The sequence below is a fragment of the Chiloscyllium plagiosum genome, unplaced genomic scaffold (assembly GCF_037043375.1).
Source record: "Chiloscyllium plagiosum isolate Xiang-an unplaced genomic scaffold, Cpla_swu_hap1 HiC_scaffold_4, whole genome shotgun sequence".
NCBI lineage: Eukaryota > Metazoa > Chordata > Chondrichthyes > Orectolobiformes > Hemiscylliidae > Chiloscyllium > Chiloscyllium plagiosum.
The window spans coordinates 97,356,890-97,381,262 of NW_028270142.1; the positions used below are offsets into that span (position 1 = coordinate 97,356,890).

At 41.1% G+C, this 24,373-nt stretch overlaps 1 protein-coding gene across 6 annotated transcripts in view; it reads left to right on the plus strand.

Moving 5' to 3' along the window:
• Positions 1–24,373, plus strand: part of LOC122549028 (RNA-binding Raly-like protein) — a 913,629-nt gene that overhangs the window by 542,030 nt on the left and 347,226 nt on the right. Inside the window, exon 1 of one of the 6 annotated variants that reach the window (XM_043688165.2) lies at positions 24,141–24,256. The exons of the other annotated variants lie outside the window; for them this stretch is intronic. Within the exon in view, the coding sequence (XP_043544100.1) occupies positions 24,220–24,256 (37 nt within the window). The 5' untranslated portion in view covers positions 24,141–24,219. Of the gene's footprint in view, positions 1–24,140; positions 24,257–24,373 lie in introns of those variants that run through there. 6 annotated transcript variants of the gene reach the window in all.

The window sequence follows — 24,373 nt, forward strand, 5'->3', positions numbered from 1 at the left end:
TGCCTACAATTACCCTCAGAGCCCAATTTCTGCTGTTGATCCAGCCCACCATCGTGACGCGCACTTGTCCCATCGAGGCCATAGTAGTGGTGACCATTGATAAGTCCCTTCCCACAATATCCCATGTCCTTTTATGCACATCATCACACCCCCATCAGATATGTTAATTTCCCTTCACCATTTTGTCCCCTCTATCCCAGGCTGCTCTTGCCAATTCCCAGCACAGAATTCCTCCCTCCCACTTCCCTCCTGCAGCAGTGTCCTTTGATAACACTCTTTGATTTTCATTCTGTTCACCACAAGACTTGACTGAGGAAAATTCCCCTTTGATTTTGAGGTATGGCCATTTGGCTGAAGCACATACAGTGTTCTTAACATGTAGAGCTGTTGGTGCATGCTCTAGGCGTGAAATTGACATAGCGCAGTGTTGTGCAGCAACTCATCCAGTCCCATGGCTGATAATTACTCTGATAATCACTCTGACAAAACAGAAGCACTGTGAGCCATTAAGGTGTAGCTGAAAATTATCTAAAGGAATGGTGAGGGTAGGGATGCTGTGAGCATTACGGTAGGCACAAACTGAGTGAGCACTAAGAGAGCAATCAAGGATCACTGACATGCTCCCTAGTCCAATCCCTGACATTGTGTACCTTCTGCGTGGTAATTGTTTTTGTAGCAGCACTTCAATGAAAGGAATGCGTGTGCTCCAAAGTATAGCATTAAACCATGGATCATAGGTGTTCTGTGATGATATGAGGAAGTTGGTACACATCAGATACCAGTGACTGTGGATGGGGCTGCAGCTCAAGGAGTGTGTTCTGAGTAGTTGGTGCTGGGTGTCCAAGATAGATTAGGAGAAAGTGAGGACTGCTGGAGACTGGAGTTGAAAAATGTGGTGCTGGAAAACACAGCAGGCCAGGCAGCATCCGAGGAGCAGGAGAATCGACGTTCGGGCATAAGCCCTTCTTCAGGAATGAGGGAGAGTGTTGTTATGAGCTGGGGCAGGGCTGACTGCTTCATTCCTGAAGAAGGGCTTATGCCCGAAATGTCAATTCTCCTGCTCCTGTCCAAGATAGATATCCAGACTCCGAGCTAGAGTTGCCAGGTATCTGCTCTGACTTTTGTGTCTGGAACTCTGAAGTCTAATTTCTATCCATTGGGTGGGAGAATGAGAAAAAAAACGATGAATCAATGAGAAATTATTAGGTAATAATAAGATGCTAATGCATGCAAATAGGCCTCTCAATGTTCACTTGCAAACAGTTTGTCACCATTTGACACTTAGTTAGAATGTGAGACCCTTTGCTCTCATCGTTAGGAAGCTCCTCGCCATTGGGCATCTCACATGATTTTCCCAATTTTCTCACCTTGACCCACATCGGTCAGGAGCTGGAAATATTCCTCTCACTGTATCTCATTGATACCCTGAAAGAAACTAATTGAGTCTGCACTGGCAATGGTTCCCTTGGCTTCAGTATATTGTAGCAATACTACGAATGGGCTGTTCCCCACTTAAATATGATTTTGTGTAGCTACCAAAAATATAAAAGTAAAGAAAATTAAATATAATTGTACTTTTATTCATATGCAATTCCTCAACACAAATCCAGGGTCCCTTGCAAGATACTTAGTTCAGGATGTCCAAGTGGACCCAGATCATACAGAGTGGAATTAACCTCTCTGAAGGGATACACTATTCAGTAACACTTCAATTCCCCCTCCCACTCCGCCAAGGACTTGCAGATCCTGGGAATCCTCCATCAATACATCCTAATCACCAGACGCCTGGAGAAAGAACGCCTCATCTTCTGCCTCGGGGCCCTCCAACCACATGGCATCAATGTGGACTTCACTAGTTTCCTCATTTCCCCTCCCCCACCTTATTCCAATTCTAATCTTCCAACTTGGCACTGCCCTCGTGACCTGTCCTACCTGTCCATCTTACTTCCCACCTATCCGCTCCACCCTCCTCTCCAACCTATCACCATTACCCGCCTCCATCCACCTATCGCACTCTCAGTTACCTTCACCCCAGCCCCAACCCCTCCCATTTATCTCTCTACCCCCTCAGCGCTCAAGCCTCATTCCTGATGAAGGGCTTTTGCTCCTCAGATGCTGCCTGATCTGCTGTGCTTTTCCAGATTCACATTCTCGACCCTGATCTCCAGCATCTGCAATCCTAACTTTCTCCTATTGAGTAATACTTGTCAGGATTTTATTTTCTTTTTTTCTCTTTGCATTACATCTCATTTCATTTGAAAGAAGGAGAGAAAGTAACTCATCTTGGGAAATCTACTACTCAGGATACAGTGCACAGCTTGACTGAAGTTTTACATCATGATTAATTTTCTTCTGCCTTCCTCAGCAATATTTCTTGAATATCAAGTTCATGGACTTCTCCGTTGCTAGGAAGGAATTCAGTAACAATAACTCCCATCTATATAATGCCTCGTACATAATAAACTGTCTCAAGGTGCCTCACGTGTGCTTTATGAAACAAAATATGATGTTGAACTGCATAACATATTCAGGCTGATGACTCAGTCAGAGCAAATGGTTTCAAGGACTGTGTTTAATTGATGAAATGGAGATAGAAGGATAGAGATTAGAGGACAAAATTGCAGAGCATGGATAGAGGTGTGTGTACACAAGGCCTCCAATGATCAAGCAATTAAAATTTAGCGTGTACAAGAGGCCAGAATTAGAGAATGTAACACAGGAAATAGAAACAGGAGTTGTCATATTATCCATTATGGCTGATCGTGGGCTTCAACTCCACTATTAAACCATACCGCATATCTGTCAGAGTGTAGATATCTCCCAGAATTGTGGAGCTGGAAAAGAATAAAGAATTAGAAGACTTAAGGAGCCAGGTCATGAACTTTCTTGAAAACAAGAATGAGAATCTTAACATTTAAACATTGCTCAATCAGGAGCCAAAACAGCTCACTAAGCACAAGTAGTAGATGAGCAAGACCTTTTTGTGAGTTAGGACATGAGCAGCAGAGTTTTGGAAGACCTCAAGTTTACAGTGTAGAACATAGGAGGCTCGTTAGTGTGTCGTCAAATAATCAAGTTTGAAGGTGACGAAGACCTAAATGACAGTTTCAGTAGTAGATGAGCTAAGATCATGTCAGAATCAGGCAATATTTCCAGAGGTGAAATCTGTTTTGTTAACATAGAATCCAGTAAAATTGTAAGTTGACCTCGTAATGATGACTTCCTTATTTATTTGTAACTTAGACGAAACAACTCCTTTATTTTCAGCATAAACGACATGATATGATCTATGAACAAAATCTTGTTTGGCTCTTAGACTTAGTTGTCTATTTTCCTTCCAATTATGGTATGTCTCTAACTGGCCAAAGTGCATTTTCACATCGCTGGAAGCAAGATTGGAGTATCATCGCTCTTATCATTATCATGATGACACAGTTTTCTAGGAAACTGTAGAGTGTATTCAAATGCAACTTTGATATGGAGAAGTGAAGAACAAATTCACTAGAAAGCAGAAGGTAGAGCAAGCAGCAAAAATGACAGCAAAATTTTATGGAACCATCTTCAGTCGCTAGAAAAATAAATGGTACCGCGGGGGCAGAATGTGAGATGATGAACTGAGGATGTAAAGAAAGAGGTTGGGAAATTGGAGGGACAGGGAAACATGAGAAAAGAATATCCAGGTAAAATGTTGACAGTGAGAGCAGGATTTTAGGATATTATATAAACTAAAGATATCAGTAGCTAGTAAAATACATTCTTTTGAAATTGCCTGTAATTTATTCAATTCCTGATTTTCATTCATGAAGTGAAATTAGTTTAATGAATAGAAATTTAATGTCCCTATTCTTTTAGATGCATGTAGAAGAACCATGAAACAAAAAATTCTTCTGGTGATTTTCTCCAGTGAAATTGGAGTTAGAATCTTTATGATTTAGTAGAAATAGCACAAAGTAGTGTCTTCAAAGCAATGTATTAAATCACCACACATAAAGGGTAATTTTCACAAATTCATGGTCAGAATTCATAATTATTGGATTGAAAATCGTAGAAGATACATCCAGATCATGTTGGTAAAATGACCCACATTTTGGAAAATGACTATTACTTCTATGCACCAAATATAATGTTCTGACTTCTGTCTCCCAAAGCACATTTAACTCCTTCCCCTCTGCCACTCTTTTATCTTTTCTGCAGGTTGTGACTATGTTTTTATTAAGAAAATATTCAATAATTCCAGTTGAGCAGTACAGTGGATGACATGGATTGACTATCAGTGATCAAATTATGTGCCTCGGTGCTTAAGAAAGATGAATATTCTCTCAGACAAATAAATGTGAGGCATAACTGACAGATTCCAAATAATATTCCCTGCAGCTGCATGACTGTGTGGATAGGCAACAATCACAAACGTGTCATGTTCAGAACAAACAGTTTGTGCAACAGTCTTAAAGGGACTCTGTAATACACCAAGTGAATCACATACAGCAAAGGAAAATTTGAGGGAGTATAGGTTCCAAAAGTTTAAAACAGAAAGAACATTTGCAGTTATAAGAGACATTTCACAACTTCAGGATGTCACAGAGTGTTTTATAACCAATAAGGTATTTTTGAAGTGTGGTTAATGTCCCTTTGGAAGCTTCACCTGGCCGTACCTCGAAAACCTTTGATACTGTTAGTACTGTGAGAAATATTGTAAGAAATGCTTGATACCAAGCAAAATTGAGAAATATATGGGAGAAGAAAAGCATTATGAACATGGGCTTCTGAGAATAAAAAGCAACTGACTGCTCTGATGAATGATTAATAAGAATGGCCATTTGCTCTAGATTAAATTTAATAAAGCCCTATTTATGATTAGAACCGGGCACTATCTATTGCCAAATTATTGGAGAAATGTGGGTTTACTATCAATTTTTGAGTTAATCTGAGCCTTTCAAAAATCATCACCAATATTATTCCTTGCTCTAATTTAATTATTTTAGTGGCACATACAGCAGTTAAATAATGAGTGGAAAATACAAATGAGAAACGCACTACTATTAAACTGAGAACACATTAATAAACCAACAGAAAAACAATTGTGTCAATGTAACTTAACATATTCTGTGAAATGATTCATTATTTTCTTTCTCAAGTAGTATTTCTGTGTTACTGTGGCCAAAGTGGTAACTATTTAGCTGCCATCTGGGTAATTAGAGGAGGGCAATAAGTGCTGACCTATCCGTTTAAACTAAATAGCGGGGGGGGGGGGGGGGGGAGGACAAACTGGAAGTTTAAGAAGGAAGTTAAAGGGAAAGTTAGAATAAGAGAAGTCAAGAAAGACAACAGAATCAATGGAGCAAAAAACTCAACAAAGGATCATGCCGTAAGATCAAGTGAAATAGGGATTGATAGGAAGGGTGAGGGGAGTAACAAATTAAAAATACTATATATGAATGCACGAAGCATTAGACATAAGGTGGATGAGCTTGAGGCTCATTTGGAAATTGGCAGTTACGATGTTGTGGGGATAACTGAGACGTGGCTTCAAGTGGACAGGGCCTGGGAAATGAATATTCAAGGCTATACGTGCTATCATAAGGACAGACTGACTGGCAGAGGGGGTGCGGTGGCCCTATTGGTAAGGAATGATATTCAGTCCTTTGCACGGGGGGACCTAGAATCAGAGGATGTAGAGTCAGTATGGATAGAGCTGAGAAATTCTAAGGGTAGAAAGACCCTAATGGGAGTTATCTACAGGCCGCCAAACAGTAGCCTGGATGTATTGTGTCAGTTGAATAAGGAGCTGAAATTGGCCTGTCACAAAGATATTACTACAGTTGTTTTGGGAGATTTCAACATGCAGGTAGACTGGGAAAATCAGGATGGTACTGGACCCCAACAAAGGGAGTTTGTGGAGTGCCTCCAAGATGGATTCTTAGAACAGCTTATGCTGGAGCCTACCAGGGAGAAAGCAATTCTGGATCTGGTGTTGTGCAACGAACCGGATTTGATCAGGGACCTCGAAGTAAAGGAACCATTAGGAGGTAGTAACTACAATACAATAAGCTTTAATCTGCAGTTTGAAAGGGAGAGGGTAGAATCGGAAGTGACAATATTTCACTTGAATAAGGGGAACTATGGAGCTATGAGGGAGGAGCTAGCCAAAGTTCAATGGAACAACAATGGCAGGTATTTCTGGGTATAATGCAGAAGATGCAGGATCAGTTCATTCCAAAAAGGAAGAAAGATCCTAAGGGGAGGCAGGAGTGGCCGTGGCTGACGAGGGAAGTTAAGGACCATATAAAGAAAAAAGGAAAAAAGTATAACATAGCAAAGATAAGTGGGAAATCGGAGGACTGGGAAGCTTTTAAAGAAAACAGAGGATAACTAAAAAGGTAATACGCAAAGAAAAAATAAGGTACGAAGGTAAACTGGCCAAAAATATAAAGGAGGATAGTAAAGGCTTTTTAAGGTATGTGAAAAGAAAAAAATTGGTTAAGACTAAAATTGGGCCCTTGAAGACAGAAATGGGTGAATTTATTATGGGGAACAAAGAAATGGCAGAAGAGTTGAATTGGTACTTTCGATCTGTCTTCACTGGGGAAGACACGAGCAATCTCCCAGATGTAATAGTGGTTGAAGGACCTGAACTGAAGGGAATTTATATTAGGCAGGAAATAGTGTTGGAGAGACTGTTAGGTCTTAAGGCTGATAAGTCCCCAGGACCTGATGGTCTGCATCCCAGGGTACTGAAGGAGGTGGCTCTAGAAATCGTAGATGCATTGTTGATCATTTTCCAATGTTCTATAGATTCAGGATCAGTTCCTGCGAATTGGAGGGTGGCTAATGTTGTTCCACTTTTTAAGAAAGGAGGGAGAGAGAAAACAAAGAATTATAGACCAGTTAGTCTGACCTCAGTGGTGGGAAAAATGCTGGAGTCAATTATGAAGGACGAAATTACGACACATCTGGATAGCAGTAACAGGATAGGTCAGAGTCAGCATGGACTTATGAAGGGGAAATCATGCTTGACTAATCTGCTGGAACTTTTTGAGGATGTAACTCTGAAGATGAACAAGGGAGACCCAGTGGATGTAGTATACCTGGACTTTCAGAAAGCCTTTGATAAAGTCCTACATAGGAGGTTAGTGAGCAAAATTAGGGCACATGATATTAGGGGCAAAATACTGATGTGGATTGAAAATTGGTTGGATGACAGGAAACAAAGAGAAGTGATAAACGGCTCCATTTCCGAATGGCAGGCGGTGACCAGTATTGTGCCGCAGGGATCAGTGCTGGGACCGCAGCTTTTTACAATGTACATTAATGATATAGATGAAGGTATTAAAAATAATATTAGCAAATTTGCTGATGACACAAAGCTGGGTGGCAGAGTGAAATGTGATGAGCATGTTAGAAGAATACAGGGTGATCTGGACAGGCTAGGTGAGTGGACAGATGCATGGCAGATGTAGTTTATTGTGGACAAATGTGTGGTTATCCACTTTGGTGGCAAGAACAGGAAGGCAGATTACTACCTAAATGGAGTCAAGTTAGGTAAAGGGGCAGTACAAAGAGATCTAGGTGTTCTTGTACATCAGTCAATGAAAGCAAGCATGCAGGTACAGCAGGCAGTGAAGAAAGCTAATAGCATGCTGGCCTTCATAACAAGAGGAATTGAGTATAGAAGCAAAGAGGTCCTTCTGCAGCTGTACAGGGCCCTGGTGAGACACACCTGGAATATTGTGCGCAAGTTTGGTCTCCAAATTTGAGGAAAGACATTCTGGCTATTGAGGGAGTGCAGCATAGGTTCACGAGGTCAATTCCCGGAATGGCAGGACTATCTTATGCTGAAAGATTGGAGTGACTGGGCTTGTATACACTTGAGTTTAGAAGGCTGAGAGGGGATCTGATTGAGTCGTATAAGATTATTAAAGGATTGGACACTCTGGAGGCAGGAAGCATGTTTCCGCTGATGGGTGAGTCCCGAACCAGAGGACACAGTTTAAAAATAAGGGGTAGGCCACTTAGAGTTGAGGAGAAACTTGTTCACCCAGAGAGTGACGGGTGTATGGAATGCTCTGCCCCAGAAGGCTGTGGAGGCCAAGTCTCTGGATACTTTCAAGAAAGTGTTGGATAGAGCTCTGAAGGATAGTGGAATCAAGGGTTATGGGGATAAGGCAGGAACAGGATACTGATTGAGAATGATCAGCCATGATCATAATGAATGGTGGTGCTGGCTCTCAGGGCAGAATGGCCTACTCCTGCACCTATTGTCTATTGACTATTGTTATGCCCTCATTCCGTGAATGAATAATAGTAACATCATCAAAATTTTCAAAACAATCACTAGTTTTTTATTTCATTGTGCATTGTAGCATTCAGCTTTGTGTCTGCATTGGTAATTCATTAATGTATTTCCTGAAGAAAGGCTTATGCCCGAAACGTCGATTCTCCTGTTCCCTGGATGCTGCCTGACCTGCTGCGCTTTTTCAGCAACACATTTTCACCTCCAAATGACATCCCAACCAGACCCTATCCCTGTGACCCTACATTTCCCATGGCTAATCCACCAAGCCTGCACATCGCTGGATAAAATGGACAACTGAGTACGGCCAATCCACATAACCAGCACATCTTAGACTGTGAGAGGAAACCAGAGCACCTGGAAGAAATCCCTGCAGACACTGGGAAAGTGTGCAAACTCCATACAGATAGTCACCTGAGGGTGGAATCGAACCCAGGTCCTGGTGCTGTGAGACAGCAGTACTAATCACTGAAACATCGCACCACCCTAAGAGACTCCTTAAATATCCCCATCCTCAATGAAAGAAGAGCTCAACATATCAGTACAAAAGATATGGCTGAAGCATTCACAGCAGTATTCAGCCAGAAGTGCCGAGTAGATGATCCATTACGGCCTCCTCCAGAGATTTCCAGCATTACAGATACCAGTCTCCAACCAATTCAATTTACTTTACATGATAGCAAGAAACAGTTGAAGGCACTGGATACTGCAAAGGCTATCGGCCCATACAATATTTCAACAATAGTACTGAAGACTTGTGCTCCAGAGTCTACCGCTTCTCTAGCCAAACACTTCCAGTACAGTTATAACACTGGCATCTACCTGACAGTGTGGAAAATTATCCAGGAATGTTCTGTATACAAAAAGCAAGAGTTGAATTCCAGAGGTGAGGTGAGATTGACAACCCTTGACATCGAGGCTGCTTTCGACCAAGTATGGCATCAAGGAGCCCAACAAAATCTGGAATCAAGGGGGGCAAATTCTCCGCTGAGTGGAATCATACATGATACATAGGATTATTGTTGTGGTTGTTGGAGGTCAATCATCTCATCTCCAGAACATCTTCAGCTGCTTCATCAGTGACCTTACCTCCTTCATAAGGACAGAAGTGGGGATATTCACCAATGATTACACAATGTTCAGCACTATTTATAACTCTTCAGATACTGAAGCAGTCCATGTTCAAATGCAACAAGATCTGGACAATGTCAAGCTTTGGCTGACAAGTGGCAAGTAACATTTGCACCACAACAAATTCCAGGAAATGACCATCTCCAATAAGTGATCATCTACCTACCAACTCGTGACATAAACATAGTGGCTACAACAACATGTCAGAGGTTAGGAGTACTGTTGTGAGTAATTCACCCCTGACTCCCCAAGGTCTGTCCATCATCTGAAATATGCAAGTCAGGAATGTGCTGGAATACTCCCCATTTGCTTCAATGAGTGCAACTCCAGTAACACTCAAGAAGGTTGACACTCTTCAAGACAAGGTAAAAACAACTAGGTAAAAACTAGGTAAAAACAAGGACTGCAGATGCTAGAAACCAGATTCGAGATTAGAGTGGTGCTGGAAAAGCACAGCAGTTCAGGCAGCATCCAAGGAGCAGGAAAATCGACGTTTCAGGCAAAAGCCCTTCATCTATTCCTCGGATGCTGCCTGAACTGCTGTGCTTTTCCAGCACCACTCTAGTCTAGAACTATTCAGGACAAAGCAGCCTTCTTGATTGGCACCACATCTACAAGCATCCACTCTTTCCACAATAAGATGCATTGCAGAAATTCACCACAGATCCTTAGATAGTACCTTCCAAATCCAGGCCACTTCAGTCAAGAAGGCCAAGTTTAGCAGATGCAGGGGAGCACTAACAACTGAAAGTCCCCCTCCAAGCCATTCATCATCCTGACTTGGAAATATGTTGCTGTTCTTTCGCTGTCACTGGAACAAAATCAAAGTTTCCTCCCTAAGAACATTGCGGGTCAACCTACAGCATGTGGACTGCAACCCTTCAAGAAAGTAACTGACTACCATCATTTCTGATGGTGGGTTCATGTGCAAAATGTTAATTCTCCTGCTCCTCAGATACTGCTGTGCCTTTTCCAGCACCATACTTTTTGACTGACTCATCAGCATCTACTGTTCTCATTTTCTCCTCCCACCTTCTGAAGGGCACCTAGGGAGAGGCAATAAATGCTGGCCAGCCAGAGATGCCCACGTCTCGCAAAAGAGTTCAAAAGATGGTATGACAATGAATGAATTTAATAGAGTCCTGAAGTCTGGCAGATTTCTAAATATTTAGAACTGTACTCAACTGAAGATTTTAAACAACAAGCTATCCACATGCAATTACAGCAAGGTGGGCCCAAAGAAGCCACTCAGACATGCCAATATGGTGTCTCATGAGGCTTAAAAAGCATTACGGTTCGTAACCCAGCCCATCAATCCCTGAGCGAAATTCAACTCACAGCTATTCGACAAAGAAAATTAAATTATGTCAGCAGATATTAGGGCTTTATGTGCAGCAGTTGACTGCTTAATCTTGGTCATACAGGTGTTATTTTCATTTTATTGTTTCCCTGTTTGCTGTTCTTATTTCTGTGAAGGGTGAGTGAGAGTAAAAGTGTGAATTTGTTTTGCTGAACATTGATTCGGTGCTTATATTGTCCTTCATTGTGGTTAGTTTTTTTTAAACAGTAAAATTGCACTCTTCATTTCATGCTGAACATGAGCTTTAATCATACATTAATATAATATTCCCAATACAGGAACTGTAGAAAGTATTCTTTTACATAACCTCCCAGAAATTTTAATATCACAAAAAACTATTTTAATTTACTTTGCTGCCATGCTATAATATATCATCATATTATTTAATTTTATCCAAAACATTAAAGACAAAGGATTTTGTCTGTGCTCCAACTGAGGAATCATCCCAAAACTGATTTTCGGAGACAAAGGGCAGAATTTTCCCAGGTCATTTGAAAACAGTTCAGGATTCAGCAGAATGGTTAAATTATTGTAAAGTGATATTGTCCTCTTCTGCCTCTCTCCAGGATGGAAACTGTATGGTCCTGTGGGGTGTATTGCATAAAGTAATGCATCCCAAAGGGTTAATCTGTGCTGAACTGAAGCTCCGCCCACTTTGATATATAACACCCACTAGGTGGAGCAATGATTTCATAGCCCCCTATTCTTTGTGCTACCATCAGTATAATGTAACCTGTACATAGTTCCATAAGAATATAATAAATCTAATTCCGTTACCTTAGAAAAGTTCTCTTTTGCTGCGACATATTCTTCACCACAAACAGTTCCAAAGAAGAGTCATTGCCAGACTCAAAACATTAACCTTGTTTCTGTCTGCGCAGAGTCTACCAGACCTGCTGAGTTTCCTCAACATTCTCATTGTTTCATATTATGCCTTTATTCTGCCGTGATGTAATAGGGCTGAGGGAATTGAGCTCCAATAAAAACAATCATCTTTCTTAATAACTTGACTGACTCCAACCAACAGAATCCTTTATTTCCTGATTCCTGGCTTTGTTAGGAATCCCTGAAACCAACTGAATCCAGTGCTATACTGAAGAGCCAGCACTAGCCATTGAAAGACTGCTGTTCAAAGCATTTTCATCCAGGACAGTCAACACTTGACAGCTCATTTCCAGTTGCTTGGTTAGGCTTTCAGCTGACTAACACTTCCTTTGCTTCAGCTACACTTCTCTGTTGCCATCATACAATGAAAGCCGGTGTATAGAGCATCAGCTTCCAGTTCTAAGGATCAAGAGCAGTGACCGATCACTCATGATGAACACAGGCAGCAGCAGGAACAACACCAGCAGCAGCACCAGCTGAAATGCATGTCCCTGTACAGAAAGGGAACAAGCATTGCCCATCACCAGATAGGCCACAGGCAATGAATTCCTATCTCTCAAGGGCCAAACACCCACCCCACCCCACCATCTGAGACTCTGCTCCTCACCAAGTTATTCACTTCCTTCTGTTGTAAATACTCCACTGAGATCTCACAATAGCTTGTCTTGATTAGAGGATTATAGTGAGGCATGGGTGCAAGAGAGTATTAGGATTAAAGTAAGTGAGAGTTCCGGTTTCTCAAAACGGTGACGTGAGATGCCTGCAGACAGAGTACCAAGTGGAGATGGAAGGTGTATTAGCATGATGGCTGTTTGTTTTACTTACAGTGCTGCATCTTCTCAGGGTGATTAGTTACATTCATGTGGCAGTCAGTGTACTGTCAGATCAGTCAGGTTTATTTTTGAATCAGATAGGCTTGCACTCCCTCATGTGTAACTAGTCTGTGATCAGTGCAAGGAAGTCATGCTGCCTGCACTAAATACCCAGGAAACTGTCATGACTCCTTCATCCTTCAGTAACCTCACATACTGCAGGTATTCTCTTTGGCAGTGATTGATTTCTTAGGGGAGAAAAGGAATACTCACTAAAGACCTGGCTTCTGACCCCAGTGAAAGCCCCCACCATAGAGATATGAGGGAAATATAACAGGAATGATCCCATCACCAGACAAACAAAAAAGAAAGGTATTGGTTTACTCAAGATGAGATTCTGCCTTTCACGGTACAAAAGAAAGGTTGAGATCGCCCACCACAATCAGAGGAAAACGCCAATGTTTTGTTGGTGTCTGAAGCTACATACCTGCCTGACAGAGAAGCAAATGCTAGACTCATTGGACTTGAAATGTTCATTGTTTTTAATCAAAACTCTTGGGGTAATCCACCAACCTCAACACACCTCCTACAGTCAACCATAACTTTGTCATTATTTCCACATTATTAAGGTCTTCTGTGTGATGCTATGCCTATGGCCTTGGATGAAGCAAAGGCAGTCTACTCGCTCATCTCTGCTTGAAGTTGAGACTTCAGTGGGGAAACTTCTAGAGGCTGATGTACCAGCATCAGTGCAGGCATAGCCTCATTAGCTGAACCCTCCCACAGAATTGATCTCTCAGTTGGAGATGCCCAAGGATGATGATGATGATGATGGTGGTGTCCTGTGAGGAATGGCTCTCCTATGCTCCTCAATGGCTACCTTGGCCCTTGGATGATGCTCTGAATAGCTGGAGGTAGTCACCATCCAAACATCTCTGCTCTCTTGACACTGCAGAGCAGTCAGTGTTACAGAGCATATACTGTTCCTGAGTATGCTGTATGCATCCTGAATGCTTTTACATACCATCCTCCATGAGATTAGTTACCCTTGATGGAGGAGCTGGAAACCCTGAGCTAGGGTTGTATACATGGACCAATCAGCTCATAATCCTCGTACTGCCTCAGAGAACTCTGGCATATGGGAGCTCATGCTAGTCCAGTTGACTTACTTTTTCTGACTTCTGAAGACCTGGCTATTTGTGCGCAGCTGTGAAGATTACAGGGAAATTTGCCACAGACAGCTATTCCTCTCACACCCACAGTCAACAGTCCCCAAAGCTTTTCACCACCAGGAGTTTGAACATGTCATTTCTGGATGTATGACTTGCCCTTCACAGCCTTGGTTATCCAACGACCCATTAAAGCCAATGAAATACTTTTCCAAGTACTATTCCGATATACAAAATAGGACAGTCAATTTATGCACAGCAAGATCTCACAAAATGCAATAAAACAATTACATGGTCATCTATTTTAGATGTTCATTGAAGGATAAATATTGGCCAAGATATCAAGAACTAATCAGACTTTATTTTAGATTAGATTAGATTGCTTACAGTGTGGAAACAGGCCCTTCGGCCCAACAAGTCCACACCGACCCGCCGATGCGCAACTCACCCAGACCCATTTACCCCTTCACTACAGGCAACTTAGCATGACCAATTCACCTAACCTGCACATCTTTTGGACTGTGGGAGGAAACCGGGGTACCCGGAGGAAACCCACGCAGACACGGGAAGAATGTGCAAACTCCACACAGACTGTCTTGATATTATACTCAAATGCAAACCCTTATTATGTGTTAAATCATTGCATCTCAACAATGCAGAAAGAGGCCATTTGGCCCATCAAGTCTGCACCAACCCTCTGAAGAGCATCCCCACTTATTTCCATAACCCTGCATTTCCCATGGCTAACCCACCTAACCTGCTTATCCCTGGACACTGCAGGGCCATTTTGCATGGTCAGTCCACCTAACCTGCACGTCTTTGGACCGTGAGAGGAAACCAGAGCATCTGGAGGAAATCCACACAGACATGGGAAGAATGTGCAAACCCCACACAAATAGCCACTCGAGGCTAGAATCGAACCCATATCCTTGGCACTGTGAGGCAGCAGTTCTAACCACTGACCCACTGTGTCACACAGTCCTTTGAAGTAAATATTGAACTACATGCCTTCTAACTCAAAGTCAAAGATAATTACACTAATGCAAAGTTATTATTGATATAATCCTTTTGTAATTAAGTATTTTGAAAGCGGAAGTATTTTGAAAGAGAAAGGCATGCATCCTAGAACTATTGACAAGATCCTGGGCATGAGAAAGGCCAGAAGAGGGATAGCAATCAGAGACGATATCTCTAGGCAGGGATATATTTCTTTGAGGAGCAAAGTGCTGAAGATGATATTGATCGAGATAGTAGCGAAATCTAAATCTCAAAAAGCTTTTACTTGTTATTTACTTCCCATTTACATCTGGCTTAATATTTTTGTACAAAATAGCCCCCTCCTGACAAGACCATTTTCTTTTGTCCTGAGTAACAGTTGTTACATTGAATGGGGTTACAGGGAAGGGTGTAAAGCAAAAGGCTTAATCCACATTAACTGAGGCATTTTCCTATTTCAGTTCAAGTCTTTTATGGAGTGAGATGCGTGGTGCCTGATTTACCATGGCTCACAGTTACTTCACTCACGCAATCTTCTGCTCTTTAGTTAGTTAATAATGAACCTCATTAATAATTAATTATGAACTCTGGGATGCTTTACTCTCTGTCTCTATGGGAATCACACAGCTAGAGAGGTTGAAGTGTTCACCATTGCTGGGGCATTCCACCTTTCCTGCCTCTGCTACGATATTTGAAGCCTTGCTTTACATCACTTCTGATGCTGCAGCTAGAAACAACTCCTCATACTGTGATGCTCGAGTCTCAACATTCAGGACATGGCCCAGAGGAATTATCCACCTCATTCCACCGCTCCCGCCTCACCAAATTCCTAACCCTTCCTGCCCTCTGCACTTCTTCATTCATTGTTACCACCTCTCCTACATCACCACTAACTGCTGTTATATCCATGCCATCATACTCAATCCCAACTTTTGTCTCATCGCAGGAAAAAAGTGACCCACCCTATCAATTGATGTTTCAACTGCATCCCAATTAACCTACCTATTATCACAGATTGCTTGTTCTAGCCCTCCAGGCCCAATCTGTGAACCGCATGGTCACAGATCCCTGGACTCTGGTGGACCAAGTGCCTGACTGGCATGGTCATCCCCCTGGAGTGTAATTGAACAAGCCCAGCTAACTGTGATGATAGCCCACAACTGACCACAGTCCCCCTTCACCATATTAAGCACTTGGTCCCTTTTCGCTTTCACACATTACCATTTGCTGGGAACACATGAATCGAGTTTGTTACATAAACTGCTGGAACATGCTGCATTTGTGACATTGACGTAGCGCAATGCTGCACAGCAACATGTCCACCTCCTATCTGACTATTCAGTATACTCCACCATCACAAGCTGCCTGCCTTGCCCTCTGCACTAAAAAGCATTGTAAACCCCAGAGACTGGCAGCCTGTAACCAATCACTAGAGACCCTGTGTACTAAAAGAGTAATGTGAGCCACACAATGGCTTGAAGTCAGAGTTGAAGTCAGTGAATGTGCACTACAAAAACAATTTGAATAATGTAAAGCCTGACAGCATCAAAATGAGTTCAAAATTAATAAGCACTAAGAAAGCAAGTATAAGATGCATCCAGATAATAAACTGTCAGTATGTCATGCACACAAAGTGACCTGGCAGAAGCATGCAAGTCGTAGATGTCCCTGAGCTCCAAAGTGTTGAATTCAAGCTGAAAAGGTGGGGAAGTTGATCTGAAATGACATGGTAAGTTTGATGATTTGTTGCTACTAACTTGCATGAACAAAGTTTCAAAGAGGAAGATGATTGTGAAGCATACAAGGATTTTGTTATGAAGACGCAGTTGAATGATGGGTAGCATAAGCATTCATTGAGCTACAGTCACCAGGTACCTGCTCTCATTTAGATGTCAGAAATTATCGTCATCTCGTTTCTTAGTGCAGGAGAGGTGAATTGGAAGTGGTGTATAAATGAGGTGAAGCTTTAAGGAAGTGCAAATCTTGAAAATAAGACAGTTGTCACTCAACAGAGTTTCTGAAGTTGCCATTTCTGGTTTCATGGGAAAATAGTAAAACATTTTTCAACATCAAGAATCTGATTTTTTTTTCATTTTCACCATATCATCTCACCTTTCTTGTCACCTCTCACAGCAACTAGGGATGGGAAAATGCTGCCCTAGGTATTTATGTTCTTCAGTCAATTAGAAATCTCTTCACCGACTTCTGAAATGTAACTTTCTTGGGATTAATGAGTAGTATTCACATGCATAAGCAAGAGCAGAGTGTTATTGTCCGATGTGTGCTGAGTAAACAGCAAATTTAGAACTTGATCTTTTTCTCTTTAAAATGACTTCAGTCATGTGCTACAGGAAATTAGGCCATAATTAGAATTAATTTAATGTATCTTTTGGTGAATCTAATCCATTGTAAGAGTAGTTTTCAGTATTCTTCGATCATATTGATGAGAAACTTTCTTTTCTTTACTAAGGCATAGGTATAGAAATAAGTATTTTATATGAGCACCCTATAGCCTCAGATATATAATCATTCACATTCTACTGTAGTGACAAGTACTAGTTATTCTTTTTTAATCAAGTACTAAAACCAAATACAGTATAAGTTATTCAAAACGTAAATACTTGCGAAGAACTACTTAAAGCATTATAAATGTATTGTTGCACCCATAAAAGAATAACTTCAAAATTCATTTACATGCTTGGTATTCACACTTCATTATGTTTTATTTTAACAACAATGGGGGAAACACAATTATTTCATTGAACAAAGGTACTAGAAAGGTATTTAGAATGATGCTAGATATCCTATCATTTGCAACTCTATATATTTTAACTGCATTTACTTAATTCAATATTTTTAGTTTTCCTTAAGGACTTTAATTATAATGGCATTTATTTCTGATTTACCATCTTGTTTTAAGCTACTGTGGTGTACTTTTTAGTTCAGGTTGAAATAGCAGCAGTTTTATTTGGCAGTATGTCTAATTATCATTGTGTTGAGTTGCAGAGGTTACTTAGAGCAAAATAAAAATCTTGAATGATTTTCCACTTTTCTGTCCTTTTCAATATATAACTCCATTCTACTAAAGCATTTATCATCAAAGAAAGATTTTAATTGTCTTATTCTTATTATTGAATCAGATTTTTAACTAAATACTGGATAATTTGACACTTTGGTAGAAAATGTATTTTTGATTAAGGGATGCTCACAGTAAACAGTAAATTCAAAGCACAGAAGATTTCTTAAAGATTTAATGGGTTTTCTGTACATTTTTTTTTCCCAAAATCACAGTCATAAAGTTTGTATTATTTCAGCATGCCATTATGCTGCAACAGATCACAAAAATGTTAATTATTCTGAAATATGATTAGTCATTGAATTATACAGCATAGAAACAGACCCTTTAGTCCAGTTCGTCCGTGCCAACCAGATATCCTAAATTGATTTAATCTCTTTTGCCAGCATTTGACCCACACTCTTCCTACTCATGTACTCATCCAGGTGTCTTTAAAATGTTGTAATGGTACCGACCACCACCTCCTCCTTGGGCAACTCATTCCATATATGCACCACTCACTGCAGGAAACAGTTACCCCTCAGGTCCCTTTTAAATCTTTCCCATCTCACATTAAACCTATACAGTCTAGTTTTGGACTCCCCTAACCAGGGAAAAAGAACTTGCTACTCTCCTTGCTCCTCATGTTCTCTAGAGCCTCCCCATAGGCCTTGATGATTGGAGGTTTGCTTCACAATGCCAGGCCAAATTGGGGGAGGACCATCGTCTTACAGATGTTCAGAATGAGACCCATGCTCTCATATGCCTCTGTAAAGGTGCTGACGATGGTCTGGAATACATGCTCTGATTCTGCAAGTATGCAAGCATTATCCACATACTGCAGGTCGATGACACTGGGTTGGCATGACTTTGGGGTTTTGGCTTGAAGGTTGCAGAGGTTGAATATTTTTTCATAGATTCTGCAAGTTAGCTCCACTCCAAATGGGAGCTTGTCGGGAGCAAGATGAAGCATTGAAAACAATGTTGGGGTGATGACGCAGCCCCTGCTTGACAACAGTCCGAACGGGGAATGGGTCGGTGGCGGAGCCATTTGTCATTACTACAACTTCCTTGTCATTATGAAACAGGAGAAAGATGGTGACAAACTTCATGGTGAAGCCAAAGTGGAGAAGCATACTACATAATGCTTCTGACTGATGGTGTCAAAGGTCTTTGTAAGGTCGGAGGTCACCTCTACATTTCTCCTGCAGCTGTTGCGTGGTGAAAATCATATCCATTGTGCCCCTGTGTGGCCAAGAGACACACTACGATTCTGGGAGGAGTTCCTCAGCCACGGGGAGGAGATGGTTCAAGAGGACCATTTTCAGTAAGTCAGGAATGTTCTGTTGGCCAAAGCAGTTATTGATGAAGAGATCCAGCACCGCCTGCGGTGTTTTAGTGCAGCTTTAGGCTGCCTGAGGAAAATGATGTTTGAGAACAGCAACATCAGATCTGACAAGATCATGGTTTACAGAGCTGTGGTGGTTCCCGCACTCCTATATGGCTCTGAGATGTGGACTGTCTACAGCAGACACCTCCAAGGCGCTGGAGCAGAATCACCAACGCTGCCTGTGCAAGATCCTGCAAATCTGCTGGGAAGAAATTCACACTGACACCAGCATCCTCGACCAGGCCAACATCCCCAGCATCAAGGAACTAGCCAGCCTTGATCAGCTGCAATGGGCTGCTGGGCACATTGTCCACATGACTAACACAAGCAGGTGCTCTGTTCCCAACTCCAAAATAGCAGGTGAGCCTCAGGTAGGAAGAGGAAGCACTTCAGTGATACCCTCAAAGTCTCACTGCTGAAGTGCAGCATTCCCACAGACACCTGGGAATCACTGGCCCAAAGCCATTCAAAGTGGAGGAGCAGCATCCAGGAAGGTGTTAAGCACCTCGGAACTTGCTATTGGAAAAAAACCAGAAGCCAGGTGAAAGTTTAAGGAACACACTGCTACACTAATGCCCCACTCACCTCTTCCCACAACCAACTTCTACCCCAATTGTAACATAACCTGCGGAATCGGCCAGATGTATTGGTCTGTATAGCCATCTATGGACTCGCCTTGAGAATGGATGAGAGTCTTCCTCATCAGCGGGGGACCGCCAATGATGTTGATGGATGATATCCCTCAAGATTCTGTAAACTTCTGTAAGGTCATTCCTCAGCCTCTGACCCTGCAGGGAAAAGTCCTAGATTCTTCAGCCTTTTTCAAAAGCTCAAACCCTCCAATCCCGGCAACATCCTTGTAAATCTTTTCTGAACCCTTTAAAGTTTAACAATATCTTTCCTACAGCAGGGAGACCAGAATTGAACACTGTATGTGACAAGTGACCTCACCAATGTTGTGTACAAACACAACACGACAAGGAAAATGTGATATTATCCTGGTGGCTTTGACACGTGGTTAAATTGTAATGAGCAGATTTAATTGTCTGCTCTTCCACTGCAGAAATGTTAAGATTGGGATTGAAGTTGAACACAAATGTTGATATGTATTAAAATAGATTCCTGTCAGTAGTGGATTACGCTTTGTTTTCCTTGCTGCTGTTTCCCAATGGTAAAGCTGTTTCCAGAAGAATGTGCCATTACTGTAATGGTCTATAATCTTTAGTGTTTTCTTTGCAATCAACCTGATATCACAACGAACATTTGAAAGAGTCATTATAATTGGGCAGCAAGAAAAATTCTTGCTCCTCCTTAGTTCTGTCTATGTGCAATGAGGCAATAAACAGTGAAATTATCTAATAAACTTTAAAATTGCTAATTAGTGTTGTGCATCTCAGCTTCATCCAGCAGAGTCCATGAAGAGCACATTTAAATTCATTTACAGATTTTCTGGTGCCCAACATTTTTTTTTGTTGATTAATGGTTATTTTAATCTTTTTCACTACATCAGTATATTTAAATTCAAATCCTGTCTATGATATCCAGTAGTTTGGACAGGCAGAAATACATTTCTGTAAGTAGACTCAAAAGGTTGCAACAATGTTTGTACTCCAGGGATTCAAAGCTTTTACCATAAATTAATGGAATGCATTGTTTTTTTGCAATTTGCTTCAGCAGAATAAGTGGTACAGAAACATTCAACGATTTTGACAGAATTTACAGCAAGCTACACCAGGTTCAAAGTCGAGATCAAATATGCATTTAGAAAATATATCTCCAATTAAACCATAATTAAAATAAACCACATAACATTTGTTTGGGAGTCATCAAGGGTAGTAACTGATAGGGATACAGATAAAAGGTGGTCTGTTGAATAGCCTCTATAATGAACCAAATAATTTCCACTGTGTTCTAAACTTCTGTGTTTTGTCTGAATTAATGCATTTATGCAATTTTATCAAATATGTGCACTATAATGGTGGGACTAATTTGATAACTGCTTCAAAAAGAAAGAAATATGTTTGTATTTTTTTCATGATCACCATACTTCTCAAAGTGCTTTACAGCCAATCGAGTATTTTTGAAGTATAGACAAGTTATAATGTAGAAAGCAGAAGAACTGCCATAAATGTTGACTGACCTCTTCTGTTGCATCATTCTATGATCCTAAATTATCATCATCCCCTGACAAGGCCGATTGGTAACCAGCTACTCAGAGATATTTTAGAGTGACAAAGATCAATTTCTTCAATTTTTGTTCACTTACCCTGTGGAAGCAACTATTGACCTTCAGAGTTTCTTGTATATTCATAGGGTTTAGTTGAGACCAGCGTCTTCCACTTTATTTCTTCCGCTATTCCTGTTGTACCACCCGTATCATTCACCAATGCTCATGTACCCACTGTAGACACTACCTCCCTCAATGTGGTTATGGATACATGCACCTGATGCCCTGTGAACCTTCTGTTTATTGGCAAATATATGCAGCATGATTTAAATGGTGAAATGTCAGGTGACTGGAGGATAGTTAATATGTTCAAATCAGCTTGCAAATATGAGATAAAGAGTTGTGATGGAGGAATACCATTGCAATTGGAAGCCTGTGACCTGCACTGGTGTACTGCACGGGTTGAGGCTGAGACCCTTGCTGTTTGTTATATGCATTAATGACTTGGATTGAATGTAGAAGGTACAATTTGTAAGTTTGCAGTTAATATGAAAATTGGCAGTGTTGCTGATAATGAGGAGAATGGACTTAGGCTGTATCTAATATTGATCAGTTGGTAAATTGGGCAGGGCAATGGAAGATGGAATTTCCAGATAAGTGCAAAGTGACACATTTTGGGAGGTCTAATAATGGAAGAGCATGCAGGCAGTTCTTCTATAACGTGATGGTTGCATTCTTGTGCAACCCCGCATTATAGAAAAATCATGCTTTAGAAACATTACATAAAGCTTTGATGCTGTAATCACGTTACAGCCAACACACGTTTTAAAAGTTCGCACTTTAGAAACAGCATCCTCAATTTGTCAATCGTGTTACAGTGAATTTGGTTGAGGAAATGCGTGCTGTTGCAGAACGACCAGTACACAGTGAATAGTAGGTCCCGAGAAAGCACTGAGGAACAGAGAGACCTTGGCATACAAGTCCATCAATCTCTGAAGGTGTCAGCACAAGTAGACAGGGTCATGAAGATGGCATATGGGATACTTGAAGAAGGGCTCATGCCCTTCCTGAAGAAGGGCTCATGCCCGAAACATCGATTCTCCTGCTCCTTGGATGCTGCCTGACCTGCTGCGCTTTTCCAGCAACACATTTTCAGCATATGGGATACTTGCCTTCATTTGCCAAGGCATAGAATATAGAGGCAAGGTAGTCTTGTTACAACTTTATAAAACATTGTTAGACCACAGATAAAATACTCTGGGCAGTTCTGGTCACTATGCTATCGGCAAAACATGCTTACACTGGACAGCGTGCAGAGGAGTTTCAGCATGATGTTGCCTGGAATGAAAAGTCAGTTATGATGAATGACTGGGTTTGTTTTCCTTGGAGCATAGGAGGCTGAGGAGGGATCTGATTCAGTTATACAAAATTACGAGAGGCATAGACAGAATAGATGGAATATTTTCCTTATGGCAGATGTATCTAAGACCAGAGACATAAGTTTAAGGTGAAGAGCAAGGAGATCTGAGAAAAATTATTTTTACCCAGAGGGTGATAGAAATATGGAATGCGCTACCTGAGAGGGTATTGGGGACAGGTACTCTTGCAGCATTTAAGAAGTATCTGGACAAGCACTTAAAATGCCCGGGCACAGGAGTCAATGGACCAAGTGCAGACAAATGGGATTAGTGTATTTGGTGCTTGTTTGACATGGAGGATCAAAAAGGGCCAGTTTCTGTGCTGTGTTACTCTGTGATTCTATTTGGCAGTACATTTATTTCAGTGCAAAGTTGTCCATAAATATTGTTGCAAGCTGAGTGACCCAACAGGGAACATAGGTTTACTTTGCAAACACTCTTCTGCTAAGGATCCTGTGGGAAACAGCAATCAGCCATTGAGTCTCCAGGATTGAAACTTAGTCTCCAAGACCCTGTATGCAATTCTGGGAGTAGCAAAGTGCCATTTGAAAAACAAAGTGTTTGTTTTAATGGTTTTGTTCATTAGTTCCAAAGATAGAGCCTTTTCACTTTCCAACAGATGTGGGAAAGTGGTGTGCCACGAGGATGGGCATGTCTATGAGGGGTGGAAGCTATGTCTATGAGGATGGGTCCTATAATGAATCCTCTATAAACATATTGATCCACTGATGGCAATCCAGTTAATCCAATTACATTCAATTAATACCAGTATTGAAGGTTGTATTTGAGAATAATGAAAAATTCTGGTCATGCGTAACTATTTTATTTAAAAGACACAACAGGCGTATATGCATCTCTGCTTCTTGTGTAGGTATTTGAATGGCAGCCTGAAAGGTTATAATTTCAGCTCATGTTAGCTATAGATTAAGTTAAATATAAAACATAACACACTGCCTGATTCTGAACTGCCTACCCATTGAAGACACTTCTCAGCTGTAGATATTTTAATTAACCTGCTCAGACAGGTTTATGATCCATCTCTGAACCCAGGCCTTCTAGCCTATAGTGAGGACACTACTACTGAGCCACAAGCACCCACACTGTACACTCAGGAATATTGCACATGCCAGTAAATTGTATGAATTAATGAACTCTTCTGAAAAATCAGTTAGAATGTGCGAAAGAGCTGTCAAAAAGAAACAGTATTGAGCAAAGGCACATTGGAAATTCTGGCTTAAGATTTTGCAAAATCATAATTAGTTTAGTGTAGATTCTACCTATGTTGCATTTGGTCCATTGAGAGCATTTGCTGCTTGAAGCGCAATTCGACAAAACACTTATTTTTAAGGATTCATAGTGAGAAAGACTGCAGAATGAAGGTTCTTACTCCCCTGTCATTTCAAGGGAATGGTATCATCCAAGCTGTTGGTGTTAGATCAGTAATCGGTGAGTGGAGCAACTGCCTGTCAGAGAAGAAGGAGCAGCATATTTTGTTTTTATTGTCCTGGAGTAGGATTACGATAGAAGGAATCTGGACCCTTTTAGAATGAGTATGGTCAAAGGTAAACGCCGCAACCAGAGATGTGAGTATCGTTGAAAGCACGGCAACTTGATGATGGAAATGATGACATATAGTGAAGAGAATAGTCTTGTCATTTCAAAACGTTCTTTTAAATCACATTCGGTCAAATCAAGGATTA